The following is a 15,818-nucleotide window of genomic DNA, read 5'->3' as shown; positions in this document are numbered from 1 at the left end:
CTGCTGAATTCTCCCAGCTCTTGATCAGCTTCTCCCTCCCTCACCAAGTTCCAGATGCTCTTAATGTTTTTCACTTGCTGGTCAAATAAGCAATGCCATAATTTGAGATTGCTCATTCAGTGAGCATCTCAGGTCACCAGATCAGGAGACAAAGTTTGCTCATACAACATGTCCTCCTTATGCAGGAATTGAAGGCATAGTACATTGGCCCTTGAAGAAAACTCTTGCAAGTGAAAGGATTACAATAATTAGTGCTTCCTATTATCTAGTGGCAAAATAGTGTTTCACCAGGGAGAAGTTTCTCTGGGGTTGGAATCTTAGGCAATCAAGTTTATTCTAGACAGCAAAGATCAGCCTTATAGAAATTTGTACACTGTAGGTCAGTCATTTTGGCTGTCATTTCACCTTAAAAATAAATATATCTTGGTTGTCTCTGTCCCTCCTAAGCCAGTGGAGAGATTTGGGCAACTCGGCGGGTTGTTCCTGTCCTAAACGAGGTCAGTAGGGTAAGTGGGAGGAAACCTGTAGCAGCAGTTTTGGTTAGATGCTTCATTTTTCTTTGGTGGATGCTAGCTGAGATGAATCCACATACAACATTGCCCATCAAAGGGAACATGTCAAGAGCAAGATCAGATTTAGTTTACCAACTTAAATGGCCTAATTTCTGGGCTTTTTCAGGGGCATTGGTTATTCTGCATGAGGTATTTGAATATATTTCTTTTCAGAGAAGCTGGACATTGTAGGATATGGACCCTGAATGCTTTATGACTGAACAAAATTATAGTGATTTGGATAGTCAGAGGAATGTTTTTAGCCATCTTTAGATATACCAGTCTGAGATAATTCGTTCACGTCTCTAGAAAAGACCACCTCTGGGACCTCAGAGTGCTCCCAGTATCCAGAGCAGTAGTAGTCAGGTAATCAGTGATGTGGCTAAAATGAAGAAGTTTAACAAAAGATATTTAATCTGAGTTCTGCTCTAAGTTTGGTCATGTTTATATTTGTGAGCTTAGTTGAAGTCCATCACTAACCTATTTCCAAGCAGGAAAGATTTGGAAGTCTGAACGTTTATCAAGAGTACTTGGAAAATAAACCCTCTGCTCCAGTGGTTTCATCAGCTGAGCTGTATCAAACTCTGGCTGCTATAGATAAACAAATATGTGTCCAGAGCCCTATCTGAACTGTTCCTCTTATAGCAGGCTCCTTTCCTAGATTAAAAAAAGTACCCTGATTAAACCAGGATTAACAGAGAAAGGCGCCTGTCAAAAGGAAGTGCTTGTCTCCTTGGATACCACAGCGGTTTCAGTTTTGGGTTTAATTGATCTTTCTTTCCTCAGAACTGACTGGGAGCCTCCAGACAAGAAGGTGGACACCAGAAAATACCGTGCAGAGCCCAGGAGCATTTATGACTATCAGCCAGGAAAATCCTCGGTTCTGAACAATGAAAAGATGGTAATGTTTGTTTTATCCTGGTTTGTGGCTTTATCCTGTGACTGCAAAATACACTCTCCAAATACTTCTCCGGTTCCATTCTGATAAGATTCCTTATGCTTATATTGCATATAATTCCTGTATATTTTGTTTTGAAAACTGATTTGCATAACTTTCTAACATTTTTGTTCTCTATAAAGCAAGATCCAGGGAAACTGAGAGGCTTCTTTCCTTTTGGACGTGTTGTTTTCTGTGTTAAGTATGGATCACTAACCCCAGTTTTTAATCCATGTTTGACACTGTGACCTGTTCAGCAGCTGTTTTGCCAGCTGTACTTTTTCTAGGGCACAACATTAGTTGATGCAGAAGGGTTGAAAGCATTATGCAACAAAGCAGGCTGGTTCAGTTTCTATGTTCCTCTGATGCTTGAAACACCAAATGACTAATTTTTAGAGTGCCTGTAATGTGCCTCAGGGGATGCCTCTGAGGTGCATTTAGGACATAGCCATGTCCTCTGGGCTGCTTTCTTCCTCAGCTGGTACTCGCCACTTCTGTGGCAGGGGTGGCAGAACTGAACGTGACCTGGTTCCCCAGCTACGCCAGTGTGTAACCTGGAGTATTAACTGAGCTGTTACCAGTTTCAGTTTGAATTAGTAATGCTGGGAATTGTGACAACTACAGGACATATAAAAGCCTTATTCTGCAGGCTTGGCTGAGAACACTTGGCAAGGGGCAGTGCAGAGAGGTGGTGCTAACCTCGTCAGCCAGTTCTGTATAAATCACCACAGCTCAATGAAGGTGTCTTTCAGTGGTACAAGTGTCACACTGTAAGTGCGAGAAAATACTGACTGAGATTACCAGTGAATAGCCACTTTGGTACATAAAGGTATCATTGTTCTATATAGGCATTAATTTCAAGGATTCAATTAGAAGTGCTAATTGCATGTGAGATTCCAAATGTGTACTGAACTTTGTGCCTTAACAGCTCAGGCATTGATCCATGCATGGAGCAGGTAAAGAAATACTCCTGAAAAACTTGCCAAAGGTTTTTCACAAGAGCAAACAGCAGTTTAAATCAATAGAAATATAAGAATCAAGTCTGATCTGGGACCTGACATTTCTCCTTAGTATTTTGGTGGGTTTTCTTTTTTCCTTCCAAGTGCAATCAAAGTACATCACTTTCTGAAGATCCTGCAACCAACTTCTTTTGACTCCTGTGTGCCTGCATTGACTTCAACAAGGTTGCTCCTGATAGGAGCATGATCCTAGTGCCTATTGAAATGTGCGATGGATGACTCTCTCTTGATCCTACTGGGCATTGGCTCAACCCATTAGAGAAGTGCCAGTGAGCAGTGGTTTCAACATGGTATGGCAACTCCATTCCTGCAGTCCATCCTGGAGCAAGATTTCTGCTGACTTAAGTGGCAATTTTGTCTCACGGTAAACAGCCAAGATTAAGCCTTGTGGCGAAAGGCCTGCTTCATCTGTGTACTTAAGCCTTTGCGAAAAGTCTGTCGTCACCAGTGGCACTGTTTACATGTTCTGACTTCATCAGGTACTTAACTGAGGTGTTGAATCAGAGTCTAAAAGCCACAAGCAGAACCGTCACAGCATAATTGAGAAAAATTGTACAGAGCTCATCAAAGACAAGAAAAACGTGATAGCTGTGTTACTTCCAATGTTATTTTTTGAGTTTTAATTTCAAGCTATAGATCACAGAAGAAAGAAGGTCTTGAAATAGTGATTTCATGGTCTCCATCAGTCTCATCAAATACCACAGTAATACAGTGGTTAGCAGCTACATCTTTCAAGAATGCTGCGGGAGATTAGTGAATATCTCCTGGTAATCACACCCAGAGCTGTGACTATCAGAATGTCAATCCAAAACCATTTCAGAGCAATGAAAAGCCTCCTGTTGATGTCAGTGGGCTTTTTTTTTTTTTTGTAATGTAAAGGCAGTTATATAACAAGATGAGTACTTTTAGTTGGAGTGCGGTAAAGAGAAAAATGGAGGCATTGCTTCTATTGTGCCTTTAAGAAACAGCCAAATCTTCCTCCAGGCCATTGGAGATCCAACATGATGTAACCATTTATCTCTCCTATTGAAGCATTGTCCCTCTTTCAGCATCAATCTTGAGCTCTTCTCCTAGAGCTTTTTTTTGTGATGCCTAATGCGCATGGCAGAGTTTGGGGCATATGATCTAGCAGAGCCCAGTGCTGTTGGGAACACCTCCCTGCCTCAGTAACCCCATCACAGGACGATTTGCATCAGGACACTTTGTGGTGGCCCTCTGTGCATGTGTGTGGCTCATCGCTTGTGATGGAGCCCTTTGGGTCATGCTGGCATATCAGACATAATGTATTTATATTTTTAATGCACTGAGATCCATTATGTCTGAGACTAGGCACACTGAAATGTGAGTTAGCTAGGTGTCTTTTGAGGAGTGGCACCTCATAAACCTCAGCAATGGAGTTCATTCTCTTATCTCACCAGTAGTGCTTTTAAGTAGCTACAACTATTTCAACTTTTTTTGTTTCATTAAAACAGATTGTATGAACAAAAAGGAATTTCCTTTTCAACTGTACTGTTTTCTGTCCTGTCTGATTTTCCTTCGTTGTAGATTTGTCTGACTCTCTAACATTTATTTGTGAAGAAACAAGTAATATTGTGTCTCTGTCCATTCCTTCAGAGATCTTTCAGGGATGTGCTCTCTCTGACTTGTCTCCTCTGATTTAGAAAACCATCTTTCACTCTGTTTGCAGTGTATAGAACAGGGTTTCTCACATATTCATGTACTGTTAAAGATGCAGTGTTTGATTCAGGTCTCACTGAATCTCTTTTTTAACCAAATGATGTTTAAAATTTTTTTTGGTGTTTTGGACTCGATGGAAACGTCCGACAGTAGGACTGAGGGACTGGTTGACTCTCAGCTCTTCTATTGAGTCTCTCTGTGACTCTGGGCAAGCTGCATAATCTCTCTCTGTGTGGGTCTCCTGATCTGTAAAATGCAATTCATTCATATTCATGTTGCTCACAATGATGCCATTAGGCTTCACTGATGTTTGCAAAGCAGTTCATAGCCTTTGAGAGAGAGGAGCTATAGAAATTCCAAATTATAAAGCTAAATATCTGCATTTTGGAATGGAAACAATGGGATCTGCATCTCTAACAGTCCCTTTCCGTGTATTCTTTGCATAATGTTATCCTTCTCTTTCTTCCATTCCCCTATCACCAACTCCTTTAGACTCGGGATATAAGCCCAGAAGAGATAGATTTAAAGAATGAACCTTGGTATAAATTCTTTTCGGAATTGGAGTTTGGGAAACCGGTAAGTTTGATAGTTGCAATGACCAATGAAGTCAACGTACCTTTCTTTTTTTTAATGATTAATGATTGTCACATCTCTCTGCTAGGTTCTAAACCTGGAACAGCTGCCTTACTAATTTAAAAACATGATTGTTCATAACTTCATCCCGGTGGTGATGTAAAGCAGCTGTTCTGTGACCACTTTAAGTATTTTGAAGCCATTCTCAAAACATTCCCCACCTTACAGCCATACGTATCAACAAGGCAATAATTTTTCACACACCATAGTTCAAACAGCATTTTTGTTGTTAATGTTGGAAGTAATGTCCTGCACTCATTACTGAAAGTCTTTATTCAAAGCCCTTATTTCTCCCCCTGCCTAACAAGATCCAGCGTTGCTGAGAGGTAGCTTTGAGTCAAGGAGAATCACTCATTTATTCCTAGCCTTGGCTCGTAAACTTTAGGTCAGTAATTTCAAGCTAGCCATAAACAGATCGTGACCCTGTTTCCTGCTCATTCTGTTATGCGTGTAGCTGCCCATTGCCTAAATGGAGTGCATCAGTCTGTGTTGAATAGCTCTTACCATTTGCTGAAACCAAAGGAGTCTTGAGAACAGTGTGCTTTCTTTTCAAATGAAGCTGTGTTGCTATGTGTGTGTGGAGAAAAAAAAAAAGCCCTTGATTTCCCACTCTGGAAAAAGCTGAAGCAAAGCTTAATTATTCAATAGGACAAAGGACATCTTGATGGAGGGAATGCATCAGTGGTGATGACTACTGGGAAAAAATGCTACTTTAAAGCATTTTATGGTCTGGTTCTTACTGATTGAACACTATTAACTTCATTATTAAATACTGTTTAATAAGCAACTCATACTGCACCGGAGAGTCAGTATCAGCCACTCACATCCATTCAAGTATAGTGGTTGCTTCTCCTTTCTCCTTGAGATCAGTTGCCAAATGCCCATGCACATCATTTTTGAGTCCTGCTGAGACTTCTTTGCACGTACAACACAACAGAAATCTATTTTAAGGTTCAGTACTGGCTTCAAAGGCAACTGCACACAGACACCAGAGAGCAGGTTTTCTTTAAGTCTAGTCTTTGTTCTCACAGAAGTGACAAAATTCCTCTGTATGGAACGTAGCTGCCTGAGGTTGGGTGCCCAGTTTGATCACACTGTAGAAATAGTGTAATTTTTGCTGAAAAACAAACATGCACAGTGGCTGAGTAGTCCATTCTGTCATAGAAAACTATATTTTAAACCTATGGACCTTCCATTCTGAGCAAAAGAAAGAGCTTCAACAGTGTTTGAGATGAGACCGCTCCCTAACTTTTAGGCAGTAGAAGTCATGTAAATACCACTTCTCTGAGGCTTTTAAGTGATGTCAGTATAAAGATTTAACCCCTCACAAGTTGTCATGGTTTAAGATTTCCACAAAGTGAGAAGAAACCTGCTTCTCTTTGCTGCTGTGTAATTAATAGCCATATGCTTTTGCAATGAATGAAGGTTTGGCATCTCTATGATCCTTTGAGTTAGTGTGAGTTAATGGAAAATGTGTTAAGGAAAGGAGAACACTTATGCCCTTGGGCGTATCTAGCAGTGAGGGTATATCTGTTCCTTATAAGCGTGCATTAGTGCTTTTAGTCGTGCAGCTTTGGCCTCACTTCAGAAGAGGGCATCTCTGGCTACACCAGCAATCCATCTCTTGATCAGCAGAGCGTCTGTTCTGGTGCCAATTTCCCCACCTTCCCTTGTTGTTAAGGGCTGCTTTCTTACAGCTTCCCTTGAAATGATGTCCCATGTCAACTTGCTCTAGCTACAAAGCCATGCAACCATGCTCCCTGACCAATGATGCCAGCCCCTGCACGTGGTACTCTGTACATAGTGCTTAAACATCAGGCACTTGAATTGAAGATGCCATCTCAGACTTGTACAGCTAGCAAAGCTCCCACTGAGCTTCATTACCACAGCAGAAAGAGTATGGTTTTTGTAACTTTGCTCACTCTGGTCATGAGAGGATCAAATTTTTGTGAGCAGCTAGTGGCTAAGCCTCATGCCTAACCAGAGAGTTTCAGCTGATGTTTGCTAGCACCTGTGATCTTCAAAGATTCTGTGTTCCAGCTTTTTTCCCAGTGCTGGAGATAATGTGTTATACAGGCATGATCTCCCCTGGCTTTCTGACTTCATTTGCAGCTCTTTGAGGTGGGCAGGAAACACCCTTGCTAAAAGAGAGCATGGGATTCTTGTGAGCCTGTGAATGTTGCTCTCCAAAGATGCCAAAATGACCGGTGTGGGGTTTCCTCCATTGATGAAAGCATATGCGCTTCCTAGGGCAGCTCAAGTGACACTTTGCTGGACCGGCATCCCAGATGCATTTCTGGGCAGCTCCATGGACAGGCATGTACCCTGCAGACAGGTAGATCAGTCTCTGCAGCATGGATACACTTTCAGTGTGCTGCTGAGACTGAATCCCTGCACACCCTTCCTTTCTCCTGACCTGTGACTCTGCAGCTCCACGGTGCCCATCCACAAAACTTGACATTCAGTCAGTCTAGAGCTCCGTTGTCTTCTGCTGTGATTCCAGGATCACACACATGAGCACTTTCTCCAGGCCCTTCCTGAGACTGCACTGAGTAAGCTCTTAGCTATAAATGGAGAAGCAGTAGGCTGGAAAAAGGGGTGCATGTCCTGCCTTCTCACCTCCTTCCCTCCAGTTTCTCCCTCCTAAATCTTTGCAGCACTGTCCATGTCTCCCTGCAGCTGCTGATCTGATGGAAAAGAAATAAGTATTTTGTATTTGCATCCACACAGTGGCTGTCTGAACATAAAGTGGAACAGATTCAAACTACAGATTCAGGCAGTCTTGAAAGGAATTTGGACCCAGCCCCAAGTGTTGTAGCTCAGTCTTTGATAGGCTGACACTCAGAGATTACCTGTCAATGACTCGAAGGTATTTTAATAATCTGGTCACAGAAGTCAATATGGATATGTAGGATGATGCTAAGCTTGCCAGTCAACAGAGCTTATTTTTGGAATAAAAATATTTTGGAAACAGAGCAAATTCATTCTGATTTGACAAAGTAAGAGCAAAGTGTCTTTGAGCATATCAGTGCGAGGTGCGCATCTGGTGAAATAAGGATATTAGTGTGGCATTATTTGGATAGGAGTGTCAGGACAAAGATCTTTCACTTCCAATAGTCCTCCCTGATAGTAACATGTGCATCCAAACAGGAAAATCCTGTTTTGAAATTGGCACCTTCACCTATAGGATGAATTTTAAATAACTAGTTCCTGAACTTCCATGTGTCCCACTCTCCACTAAAAACCCCCACAAACAAATCCCCAAACCAGTGAAATAAAAAATAACAACTCTGCATTCTCGTTGCCCCACAATGCCACCACTGGAAATTCAGCCATTTGTTCACATGGTATGTATTCATAGTCTGGCGGGGGTGGGAAGGATTCTCCCTTTTCTTTATCAAAGGCCCTTGTTTTACCCTTTCGTTTTGAAAAGAAGAATGAGCAAAACAAATGCTTTTTATGACTGTGTGTTTATTCCCCCATTTTGTTTTGGTTCGTTTTTGTGTTAAGAATGCTTTAACCACCATCTGTGGGCTCCCTCTAGAGAGTCGAAAATCCCTTATACCACCTTGCAAAAGTAAGAGTTTCCTCAAACAGTACTGAAAACAGTCCCTCCCAGACTGCATGTATTCTCCCTTTTGCCTCCCATGATCTCTTGATATTTGTGCTATAGCGGATTTATCCCTCTTTCTCTCTCTCTTTCTCTGTTGTGGTGTTTTTTTTTAAATTTGTTTTCAGTCTTGATGCAAATCCCCTATTGTATTCCCCCTCTGTTCTAATCCAGTTTCCATATTCTCTGTGATGTCTTTCCTTATCTTCATTTCCTCATTTCCTTCCTCTGCTTTCCATCAGCCTCCAAAAAAGATTTGGGATTATACTCCTGGAGATTGCTCTATCCTTACTAGAGAGGATAGAAAGGTAATTGTGTCTCACGTACGTTGTACTACAGCATCTAGCGCGTATGTATGTGTGTATGTGATTATCTTTTCCTTTTTTTTTTTGTAGCATTGCTTGGGTTTTGTGTGCTTGTGAGTGATTACTTTTTTTTTTTCTTAAATTGGGCTTGAGCTCATTAGCCTAACAATTAAGTAGCTAGTAAATTGATTTAATAATTCTTAAAGCATAATCAGCCATAATTTAGAGTGATGGTTTGCTATCTTGACTTACAATGATAATTATACTAACAGCATATTGCATATTGTTACAGTATCTTTTTTTTTTTTTTTTACAGGTGGGTTTTATAACTTTATGGTTTGTAGAATTAGATTCTAGCAGGCCTGTGCATCTCTTAATTTTGAATTTTAAAAGCCTAAACCTATTTCTTCTGTAATGATTGAAACATGATTAATTACTAGTGATTTTCTGTGTATTGTCCATACCATCTTTTTCTTTTTTTGGTTAAAAAGGCTCTCTTTTTTTTTTCAAAATTAACATTCCTTTGATTTCCCCTAACCCTAAGCATTATTTTCCCATTCTTCTTCTCCTTCTTTAACCAGACTGATCTAGAAAAAGACCTCTACCTCTACCAGACTGAGTTAGAGGCAGATTTAGAAAAAATGGAGAAGCTTTATAAAGCGCCACATAAAAAGCCACAGAAGGTATTTCCTATTCTTTTCATGCTGCCAATCCCTGTTTCCAAACTCTCTGCTCTAATCTGTTCACTGCTGGATGATTATTAAATGAGGTTGGGATAAATAATGGTTCTGACCGTTCTGACTGCATGGCTTGCTGTCTCACTGTCAGACATAATAGAACGTGATGCTGAGAATCCGGCTTGAAATCCATTTCAGATACAGTGATTTCCTCTCTCCCCATTCCCTTTCAGCTGCCCCCCTTTAGGGTTTTGAGTTCAGCGTCTGCAAAAAAACCCTCTCAATTTTTCACATGAATAGGCAGCAGCAATCAGCTTAAAATTCTTGGTTGGCGTCACGTCATCATCTCGTGCCTTTCAAGCGTGTTGCCATCTACCCTCCCTTCACACAAGCCCTGCTCTCTGCTAGGAGCTCACGCCTACCCAAGATTTGGATATTCCCGAGAGATTTTACACGATTTTCCTTACGCTGCACCTTGCTGTGGCCTTCTAGGGCAGGTCAGCTGCTGCTGCTGTTTCGAGGGTTGGCAGGACCCGAACCACGAAATGATAGATTAATTTGGTAACACGCCATTTTTTTCTGTTTTTTTCTTTTGCTGTTGATTTTTTTTGAAGCTGCGACATTTCACCAGGACTTGAAAAAACTGCTTTTTCAAACCCAAGATTTGTTTTTTCTTCCTACATAGGAATCTTCAGATAGATGGGGGACACCAAATAGAGCATTTATTCTAAAATGGCCTTCAATTTTTAAAATTATATGCCTAGGAAGTGTTAGATGGATTTAAAGCAAGCGGATAAGAACTGGCTTTTGCTATTGAACCTGTGCAGCTGGCATTGCTTCTCTTAAGTAAGGAAACCGAACTGAAATATTGCTTTTCTTGTTAGTGCTTTGATATTTTTTGAACGCTGAGGAATGTATTGTGCTGCAGAAATGTAATATACCTTTAAAGCAAAGGCGGGCAGTGACCGGTTGGGGGAAAAGCTTGGGGAAATAATTATGAGCATGTGCCTCCTGGTCATGGCCCAGCTGGTTATCTCTTCTTGCTTTTGGCTTTATTCACACTGACTCATTTGCAGACAAAAGAATAGGCTCTGTGAAAAGGCATCGCTGTGCTAAAAACCTGTCACTGCCCTGAAGGAACTCAGGAAAATTGTTGCTTTTCTGCAAAGACATTGACAGCTTAAATTGCATTTAGACTTAAACCTCAATGTCTCCTAAAGGCTAATATTCAAGCCATAGATGGAAAATTATTTAAGCAAGCCTTTTTCTTTCTCCTCACGTGTTAGTGTGTATCAATGACTCCTTTGTTTGGACTTTTGCAGAATACAGCAGGTGTTACTCCTCTGGAAACTTCCACAGACCATTCTTCCTAGTAAGTTTTCCAATTGCTTTTTGATGTGTCTTAGAATCTGAGGGCATGAAGGATAGGGTTTTGGGCATTGGGAATGGGTTGGCTGTATTTTTTGCTGATGAATATAGACAAATGCCTGTATCACGAGAATTATACACATGCTTTGGAAGAGTCCAGATACAATATCTGCTCTTTGATCTTGAATTAATTTTGAAGTGATTATATGAGTGATTGTGTTGTCCAGATAAGAATTGCTGGTTGTGCTAGGCAGTGACTTAAAAAGAAAAACAAGCAGACCTTTAACTCCATCTTGATGAAGTTTGCAAATTGGCTGTAACTTCATGCCATAACTTCATTGCGTGACGTAAACAAAGATTGTTTCTGTTACACATGTATGATAGATTGGCTCCTGGTTGCTGTTGATGGAAGGCAGTAATTTCTAGCTTCCAGGAAGGGAACAGTGGTAGCAGTAATGATTTTTCTCAAAGATGTAATGTGGCACTGCTTGCCTGGAGGAATACCTAATAAAGAGTGTACTCTGTCTGAATGAATTGTACATGGAGCTGGTTTGTTTTAAAAGAGGAACACAGGGAAAAAAAAATTAATCCAGAACAAGGTGCTGAGCTGTGCTGAGTTACTTGAGCCATGGAGCCAGCTCCCACTGCAAACCTGCTGCTCCTTGTAATTGGACTGAGTGCTTAACATTGTCCACAGGCACAGTGATCCCCTCTTGCATGGATGGTTTGTTAGGAAAGGCATGTTCTTGTCTAAATGCCCATTAATATCATGTGTGTTCACTGCCCCTCTGGGTCTGTCTTGGAGGTCTCCTGTTCTTTAAACTCAGATCCCTTCTGTCTGTCTTTATTCTACTGGGATGCTCACACACTGCTGCCTTTTGTTGGTTGCTCCTATTAATGTTTAGTTTTGTTTTGGTAGGGAGAGCGCAATAAAATAATTGGAAATCTCCAAGATTAGCATAGATAGCTTATACTTGCTGAAGACTGGTAAGTTTTCCACCCATGGCAGCACTGTCTGTGCCCTTTCTGACAGCACTCAAAGCGCGCAGGGGTGCCCGCATCTGAGCCAGTGGCACAGTAGCAACCTGAGTAGGCTGGGAAAGGGACACAACAGTGAGTCCACAACCAGTGGAGTCACAGGTTCTTCCCTGCCCTGCCTTCAGAGAGCAGGGAGAAAAGATACTTGGAGTTTATTGTGTTTTTTCCAGCATTGCTCTTCCCCCTGTTCACCTGATTCTGATCTTGCAGGCTGCTTGCTGGCCCTATTAAAAGAGCAACTGATAAAGGGACTCTGCCAAATGCCTCCTCTCTGTCCTCCAGGTGTATTACCAAAGAAGGATTATTTTAACCCTTTGGTTAAACTAGGCTAAAATGTTTTTACCTACCAGGTGAGGAACCTCAGGGCAGTCATTATTCCCTGCAGCAACTGACAGGGCTTCCTCGGGAACCTGACAGAGGCATTGGGATAACCTCCATAAGGCACAGCAGCTCTGTATATGTGTCTATTTGAGCATTACCTAGGTTGAAAAAGCGACATTATTCCCTTTCTCTTTTGTGGTGCTTTTCACAAGCCATTACTCCAGAAAGTAATTTATGGGACTGCATATGACCTGGTTTTCCTTGTCAGGAAACTAAAATCTTCTTTGTGATCCAGACATTGTGTAATTCCACCTCCATAGCCAGTCCTCTGATGTGTTTGAAAGCTTTTTCTTTGGCCCATAAGTACAGGATCTATCCAAAATAAACAGATGCATGTACAAATTTATCCACAACAAGCAGACGTAACCACAAGCATTTCCAGGGTCACATAAATTTGAATCACTCTTGAGCATCAGAATGTAATGTAACCCAGCTTTCAAAATGTTTCCATGAATTGGCAATTGCTGGTTTTGTTGGGTTTTTTTTTAAACTTTCCAGCAGTCATGCTTTGGCCTCAGAATAGCTGTGTGTGAGACTCCATCTTATTCTGAAGAGCCTAGCTGAGCACAACCGGTATCAGATGAGCTTAGCTTTTAGGAAAACATTATCTGCCTAATTGCTCAGTAAATCATTTGTAACTGAAATGACTATTTATACCATGGCAGCGTTGGTTGTTTTTTTACAGGGAAAACAGTGAGATCTAGAAGTCGGATGTTGGGACTTGTACTTAGATTCATGATGGAGGAAAGGGATTTGTAATGAATGTCCAGTCTCTAAAAGCCAAAGAAAATAAAATTGTACTTATTTTAACAGCATGTTGTTCATATGTCTCTCTACCTAGAGCGCAGAATTTTTCATTCCCTGTAGTGGAAGCCTGAGGCAAAGCAGAGCAGAACTGTGCACATCTGGGAAATTCTTTGGCGTATAAAACAGTATTGTCTATAGCCCTGTACTATTGCTTCTCTGCATGGTCCCTCACAAATGGGCTTGAGAAATTGCTCTGGGAGTCTTGAACTATAGTGTTAACTGGGAGGCTGAACTGGTTGAGATGAACTCCTGAGCAGCTGTGCTTTGTAAGCAGGGACAGGCATGGCTAATGTTGAAGGAGAAAGGACTGGGAGCTAGAAGATGTTTGTGCTACTTCCAGCTAGCCAATGCATTTCTTCATGTCTGCAAAGAAATCATGTATCTGCCCCGTGACCCTCTTGTCTCATCTGTAAAATAAAGGAGTGCTTTCCCGCCACCTGCTTTCTGCGAGTCTCAGCTGGGAGAGTTCCCTCAGGTGGAGAATTCTGTGGTAGCGCCAAACCTAGAACATTGTCACAATGTGTTCGTAACCTCTTCATTCAGCATCAGTTCTTCGTACACCGTCTATTCTGGCTTCACAAGTGTGGTTTTCTCTTACTTTGCATGAAGCTCTCAGCAAACAGAAGTGACCCACTGGTGTCCCTCCTCCTTCTTTTGTTTTCCAGCTCCACATATTCACCCAACTACCATGCAGTGAAAAAGGAGTCAGAACCACCACTGGGGGACCCTGCTGGCTTGGAGAATGAAAGGCAGATTTACAAGAGTGTGTTGGAAGGTGGAGATATCCCGTTCCAGGGGCTGAGTGGTCTCAAGCGACCTTCTAGCTCTGCTTCCACAAAAGGTAGGTTGTCAGGGCACCAACCTCTTCTCCTTTTTGCACAGATTGTCAAGAGTCAGGTGATATGGGGCAAACTGCGCCAGGGTTTAGAGTCCTATTCAAGCCAGTTGAAGTTTCCTCTGTCCATTCTCTTCAATGTCCCTAGTTTTCCCTCCTCTTTTTCTCTCAGCCCACACTGGCCAGTATTTTTCATGACCCCTTTATCTGATCCAGGTTCCTGTTCCCAACAGGGACCAGCTACCTCCATCCAGCACCTCAACCATACCCCACACCTTCATGTTCTTCCTCAAGGCTGTTCAGGCTGGCCTTGCTATCTATCTGCTCCCACCGCTTTGCCATGCCAGAGCCCTTCCCTGCCTTTTCTGCTCTTTCTGTTGTCTCAGCAGGCCATACCACATCTGCTGGCCTGGCTACCCTGGTGTAGCTGGTGCTCCACAGCCTCCTGCCTGCAAGGGGTGTGCAGACAATGCATGGGACACTGTGAACCAGCAATGCCCTGCAGGCTCTGAGACAGTGAGGCAGCAGAGACCCACTGCATCTCCTTCCCTTTCCTCCCCCCGTCATGGACTCTAGATGAGGACAAGGAAGAGCCTGACTACCATCAGGGAGTTGTATTAGGGAATGTGTGTCTGAGCCAACTTCAACCTAAAAATGGTTTGAGATGGGGAGAGGACTGGGGAAGGAATGCATTGAGTTTCTGAACTGCTCTCCCTAAATATAGCACATCGGTCCAAAAAGCTCGCTCTCTGTCTCCCAGCTGTTTTTTCAGCATTATGTCAGGCCTGTAGGGCAGGGAGTCAGACTGGATCTGGACTAAAAAATCTGTTCAAACAGTTATTGTTCCCCAAATTGCAGTTGAACCTGAATGGTTATTTTGACATTTAAGTTTGAACTCAAATCGGAAACAGACCTAAAAACTGTGAATAAGCTGAACTCAGACTGGATCTGACTTAAAAAAATAAAAAATAATGTCGCGATCTGACTCCTTGATTTTTCAAGCAAACATGGCCAACGACACTGTCTGAAGGACGCTCAGTTTATTCCTAGTATGGGGAATATCTAAGCAGGCAGCTCTCGAGCAAGGCCAGCTGATGTGGCCTGCTTGTGTTAGCGCAGTCAGCTGCCAATTGTCTTCTCCCTCCCTGGAATAAACTGTTTGGCACACACTGTGGTGAGACCATAGTAGGTGTGATTAAGGCATTTTTTGTAATGTTAGTGCCTCTGCATTCTTGCTGACACCCTGATCCTGCCCGTAGTTCAGCTTTCCTTTTCCATGGTGCCACAGCTTCCCTGGAAGCTGATGTTGCTTAGCACTTTTTAGGAGAGTACCTTCAAAGTGCTCCAGATCTGCTTCTAACCAGTCCTCTCATTTTAGAGATGTTAGCAGCACTTCTACTTCTGTAAGCGTAGCTTGTTGTGCAGTTTCTTGCTGCTTTTTTTTTTATGTTTTGGAACTTTGTTTCTTTAAAGTGCATTTTATGAAATCCAAGCATGTTCTTTCTCCTTTCTCAATAGCTTTCTAGCACTTAAGCTAACAGGTTGTATTTATTTTATTCTGCATGCTTACCAGTGGATCGTAAAGGTGGGAATGCTCATATGACTGCACCCTCTTCAGTTAATAGCCGAACATTTAACGCTAGTCATACCGGTATGTTAGGTCACGCATGTAAACATAAGAAGCCCTTATCAGCTGCAAAAGCCTGCATTACTGAAATCCTCCCTTCTAAATTCAAACCCAAACTAGCAGCTCCAGCTGCTCTTGTGCAGGACAAGAAGGGTATCTTGCTGTCTCATGAGAAAGCTCAAAGCTGCGAAAACCTTCGTAGCTCCATTGCCTTGTTTGATAATAAAAAATCTTTCGTGGTAGACATAGGGGAAAGCATAGAAAACATGTTGATGAAGTCGAAGCAAGAGTATGTTGTCAAATCCGGCAGCACCATGAGCCTGCAGGAGTATGGCACCAACTCTAGGAAAGGT

General features: G+C 42.1%; 1 protein-coding gene across 1 annotated transcript in view; it reads left to right on the top strand.

Moving 5' to 3' along the window:
- Positions 1-15,818, top strand: part of SORBS1 (sorbin and SH3 domain containing 1) — a 76,002-nt gene that overhangs the window by 39,363 nt on the left and 20,821 nt on the right. Inside the window, exons 17-22 of the mRNA XM_010179885.1 lie at positions 1,338-1,452; positions 4,677-4,760; positions 8,670-8,735; positions 9,314-9,415; positions 10,732-10,781; positions 13,669-13,844. Of these exons, the coding sequence (XP_010178187.1) occupies positions 1,338-1,452; positions 4,677-4,760; positions 8,670-8,735; positions 9,314-9,415; positions 10,732-10,781; positions 13,669-13,844 (593 nt within the window). The remainder of the gene's footprint in view (positions 1-1,337; positions 1,453-4,676; positions 4,761-8,669; positions 8,736-9,313; positions 9,416-10,731; positions 10,782-13,668; positions 13,845-15,818) is intronic.

The sequence above is a fragment of the Mesitornis unicolor genome, unplaced genomic scaffold, assembly GCF_000695765.1.
Source record: "Mesitornis unicolor isolate BGI_N332 unplaced genomic scaffold, ASM69576v1 scaffold3982, whole genome shotgun sequence".
Classification (NCBI taxonomy): Eukaryota; Metazoa; Chordata; class Aves; order Mesitornithiformes; family Mesitornithidae; genus Mesitornis; species Mesitornis unicolor.
This window is presented reverse-complemented; position numbering and strand designations above follow the sequence as displayed.